Raw genomic sequence first — 4,907 nt, 5'->3', positions numbered from 1 at the left:
AAAACAACACACATTCTTAAACAACTGTATTTCTATACTTTCACTTTGTGAACAACTCAGACTGTGACATCTTGGCCCGACGGTGCTCCGCAGCTGGTAAATAAACCAAAAAAATAAATTAAATACATTTACACAATGATTCATGTTTTCTCTGTAATTTTTACTTCCTCCTGCGAGCCAAACTGATGCTCCAAAGGGCCGGATTTGGCCCCCGGCCAAGAGTTTGACATGTGGTCTAAATTCTAGATACATTTAGAAGATAGACGTAAAGGTGGGCCCAAACTAAAACGCATTAGAGCATAACTTTAAAGAGAGTTAAAGAGTTAAAGAGTACCCTGTGTGTGTGCTACTGTGAGTAACTCTGTTATCCCTGATGTAAAGGTGAAGCAATTCTTTAAGATCATACTGTTATTTTACATTACAACTTCATTAAAATATAAAGAGAAAGATAGTGAAAAATTAATAAACTATGAACTGAAAACAGTAGACGTGAGTTTCGGTCCCGCAATAGGCAGGAGAGATGAACAAAAATGATAAAAAACTATAGAGCTAAATCTGTTCATGAGGCACTAAATACTGTTTCTTTCCATTTATTTACAAAATGATTCTTAATGATGTGTGTTATCACTCATTCATTCCATCTTTTTGATCTATAGTTGTGTTTAAATAGTTTTCTAAGCAAAATGTTCATAATTTTCACGTCACAATATGCTACAAAATGGTATGAAATAGAACTTTATTTAATTTTAAAAAAATTGCGAGAACAAATAAATGATAATTAACTGTAATTCAAGTAACAATATCAAAAACGAGTGGTATGTGAATGGGTTTGGTCCAGTATCCATCAGTGAGATGTTTAGTCAGGTATGAACCAGTGGATATCTCAGATCTATGGACACAGGTCAGATAGTGGAGCCCAGAGTTCACAGATACATGGACACAGGTCAGATAGTGAAGCCCAGAGCAAATCAGCATCACATGTGAACATCCTAAATCCAAGTTAAAGGTTTTTCTTTTTCTCTACCGCGTATGACTGAGAGGGAGATTTTTGGTCATGTTGTTGATTTAATGTGTTTTTTGATGATTTTAAATGTTTTTACTGGTGATTTAAAATGTTTTTACTGATGATTTTAAATGTTTTTACTCATGATTATGAATGTTTTTAGTGGTGATTATAAATGTTTTTAGTGGTGATTTTAAATGTTTTTACTGATGATTTTAAATGTTTTTAGTGGTGATTTTAAATGTTGTTTCTGCTGACATTATTGTTCTTATTGATTTTTAAGCTGTTGAATGTTTTCTGTTGCACTATTTGACCATGTTTAGCACATTGAGTTGCTTTGTGTATGAAATGTGCTATACTAATACAGTTGCCTTGTTATCAAACTGTTAAATTACATTTTTCCAAAAAGTTTAACTTTTGCTTCACCAACAGATTAGAATTCTGTTAAGTTCTTAAATCCTAAAAAAAAATAAAAATAAAATTAACCACATACATCTAGAAAAATGCCCAGTATGTTTTAAAATAAAGTGCAATGAACTTCCATCTAAAATGCAGTGAGGAGTGAAATAGTTTAACAGGGTTTGATGGTGCGTTCACTGACGTCCTGATTTACACACCTAGTGAATACACAAACCTTTACACAAACTATTAAGTATAATTGAATATGCCACAAAACGTAGAAATATACAAAACTTTACAAATACAAAATGTTTTGGCGTGAATGTGTAGCTACAAGTCCACAGCACTATGAACTACATGGCCAGTATAAAAGCATCACAAGTAAAAAATAATGTGAAAACTGTTGATTTTAAAGTAAATCAAGGTTACTATACTGTAATTTTTTTTTTTTTTAATTAGTGTTTACAATGGGATTTTTTTTGGGGGGACACGACCCCTGCATCCCCCACCGGGATTTGCGCCCCTGCCCCCTTTGTCCTACGACAACATTTTGTTCAGAACACTGTGAAAAAACAACAATAGAGCACAACGATGGAATAAAAATTCATGGAGCTAACAGAATTTAAACACAAATTTGACATAAATTGTTCATTGAGAGTTTACAAAAACAGTGTGCAGTGCATTACCAATTCCCTTTTGTGTGAATTCTGAGGAAACATTTCTGAATTCTGAAATGTAAGCCAGAAAAATGTCAGAATTTTGACTTTAAAGCCAGTCTTCTCACTTTAAAGTCAGACTTCTCACTTTAAAGTCAGAATTCTGAGAAATAAGTCAGCATTTTTAGTTTAAAGTCAGAATTCTTGAGGAAAATAGTTATTATACTATGAATTTCATGGTCTGACCCAAATTAATAACTCAGTTCAACACAAAACAATTATTTTTACAAACACTTTTTTTTATTCATTTGTTATTTTATCTTTTTTTTTTTCTTTTTAAAAGTTTTTTCCTGCATTAGAGGGAGAAAAGGAGAGAGAGGAATGTTTTAAATCTTCATGGGGTTTGTATTGTTCTAACGTTTGGTTTTCCTCTTAAACCACTGGAGGATTCTTTTCCGTAGTGGTTTCTTTTTAGCATGGCTGGACCGCTCTTCTTCTAATTCCAAATCTTTGGCTTTCAGTTGGTTCTGTGTTACGACCAGGGCGTTCTTCAGCATGGTCACCTTTTCTTTCATCTGCTCCTCCAGACTGCAGTAGGCCTGCTCCTTTGACTTCACCACTTCTAACATGTTGGCGTTCACCTCCAACAGTTGCTCGTGTTGATCACTTTGACTTTTTAATTTCTCCTGCGCCTGCCTGAGATCGGCCCTCAGAACGTCCTTTTCAATGTTCTGCTCACGCATGAGGAGATCCTTCACTTTCAGCTCTTCGTCTTTGATGATGACGTTCTTCTGAGCTTCTGATATCTGTGTGGAGATTAGAATCAGACAAGAAACATTTATTAGTATAGTGCATTTCATACACAAGGCAACTCAATGTGCTTTACATGATTAAAAAGTGCAACAGAAAATATTTAAGGCTTTAAAAATCAACAAGAACATTGAAATCAGCAGTAAAAACATTTTATATTATTGTGCTGTAGAACAATTATTGTATATTAATATCATTACTTTATTTTCAGAAGTTTGTATTAATATTTAATTTTTGTACTGATTGAATTTAGTTTAATTTCTAAATAAATGTGACAACAAAATTCAATTTGTAAAAGCGCCGTTAAAAAAAACAAGTAAATAAAAGTTGAATAAATGAAATAAGGACTCACTGTTGTTTCCTGGTGCTGAAGCTCCCTGGTTTGCTCCTCTACTTTTTCTTTGGTCTGATCCAGTGAGTGTGTGAGATTGAAGATCAGCTGATTCTGACGCTGAAGGATGGAGGTGGTTTCCCGCTGCCACTTCAGCATCTTCATCTGGTTAGACTCACCTCGGCGTAACTCTTGTTTCCATTGGTCCAGGCTAAGCTTGAGCTTGGAGATTTCCTCCTCCTGGATTTCAACCATGAAATCTGATTCTGTTTTCTTCTTCATCATCATCGTTCGTTCCTCTTCCCATTGTTCTTCCTGCTCATGGAATTCCTTTCTGGAAACATCCAGAGCCAGTTTGAGGTGTTCCAGGTCCCTGTCTCGTAATTCCATCTGGTACCTTGTAAAGGATGCCTTGTATGTCATCTCTTCACATGTGATACACCCTGGTGGTGCTTGGTCAGGAACCAGTGGACAACCTGGTTCACAGGGACTCACTGGTATGGTAACTGGTGGATGGTTGACTTGTTCATCGTCACCCTTGTCTCCAGGAGATGATGGTTGGTCTCCCTTCATTTTTTGCGTCTTTACCTTCTTCCTATGATCTTGCACTGGTTGGTGGAATGACACCTCGCTGGTTTTGTCAAACAAGGGCTCAGAATCCCCAAAGTCACCAAAAGTAATGTTCATCGCTGGTTTTTGTTCCATTGTCAATGTTTCAGGACAAAAAAGCAAGATAAAATTCAACAAAACAGTGGAGTTTTTAAGGCTTTAAGCTGTTTGCTCTAAGAAGGAAGAATCCAGGTACTTTGAAGTGATTTGGCTTTCATCTCCATTGGCTTCTTTTCGGTTGTCATGGTTACAATCAACAAAACATTCTAAATGTTGATTTCCTGCTGCCTTGGTAACAAACAATAACATAATGAAATTAAATACATATAAACAGAGCTAACCCCCCCCACCCCCCAAAAAAATAATTTATAAATAAAATAAAATAAAATATCAAGGTGAATTAAAGGCCAAAGAGTAAAAGTGGATTTAAAGCAGGATTTGAAAGTCTTCAGTGCGGGGGCCTGTTAGACGTTGAAGGGTAGCTTAGTCTACAGCAGTGTTTCTCAAATGGTGGTACGTGTACCACTAGGGATACACAATGGCACTATAGGGGGACTTGAGGGAGAGAGTAGAAAAAAAACAAATAAAGTGTCAGTCTTTGCCCCCACAGGCATGAGATGACTGGAAATAATAAAAACTACAGAAATAAATCTATTCAGGAGCCACTAAATCTATTTTTCAACCAATGTCGGTTCACCTGAAGTTTCTGAAAAATGCAAATAATTTTTTGTAATTATTGTTCTTTTTTTTATTAAAACAACACACATTCTTAAACAACTGTATTTCTATACTTTCACTTTGTGAACAACTCAGACTGTGACATCTTGGCCCGACGGTGCTCCGCAGCTGGTAAATAAACCAAAAAAATAAATTAAATACATTTACACAATGATTCATGTTTTCTCTGTAATTTTTACTTCCTCCTGCGAGCCAAATTGGATGCTCCAAAGGGCCGGATTTGGCCCCCGGCCATGAGTTTGACATGTGGTCTAAATTCTAGATACATTTAGAAGATAGACGTAAAGGTGGGCCCAAACTAAAACGCATTAGAGCATAACTTTAAAGAGAGTTAAAGAGTTAAAGAGTACCCTGTGTGTGT

At 35.7% G+C, this 4,907-nt stretch overlaps 1 protein-coding gene across 1 annotated transcript; it reads right to left on the bottom strand.

Annotated features, from left to right (window-relative positions):
• Positions 1–2,471: 2,471 nt before the first annotated feature.
• On the bottom strand, positions 2,472–3,886 carry LOC114470806 (golgin subfamily A member 6-like protein 6). Its single transcript, XM_028459136.1, has 2 exons — positions 3,221–3,886; positions 2,472–2,864 (listed from the first exon to the last, which is right to left on the bottom strand). Exons 1-2 carry the CDS (start codon positions 3,884–3,886, stop codon positions 2,472–2,474), a joined length of 1,059 nt encoding a protein of 352 aa, XP_028314937.1.
• Positions 3,887–4,907: the final 1,021 nt, after the last annotated feature.

The sequence above is a fragment of the Gouania willdenowi genome, chromosome 10 (genome assembly GCF_900634775.1).
Source record: "Gouania willdenowi chromosome 10, fGouWil2.1, whole genome shotgun sequence".
NCBI lineage: Eukaryota > Metazoa > Chordata > Actinopteri > Blenniiformes > Gobiesocidae > Gouania > Gouania willdenowi.
The sequence above is the reverse complement of the archived record's forward strand: the minus strand, read 5'-3'. Positions and strand labels throughout refer to the sequence as shown.

What these genes read in the sequence shown, in the direction of transcription:
- LOC114470806 (XM_028459136.1), bottom strand. Translation starts at nt 3,886, where the DNA reads ATGAACATTACTTTTGGTGACTTTGGGGATTCTGAGCCCTTGTTTGAC. An exon ending in TTCAGCACCAGGAAACAACA is followed by an intron (nt 2,865 to 3,220) that starts GTGAGTCCTTAT and finishes ATCTCCACACAG; the next exon opens with ATATCAGAAGCTCAGAAGAA.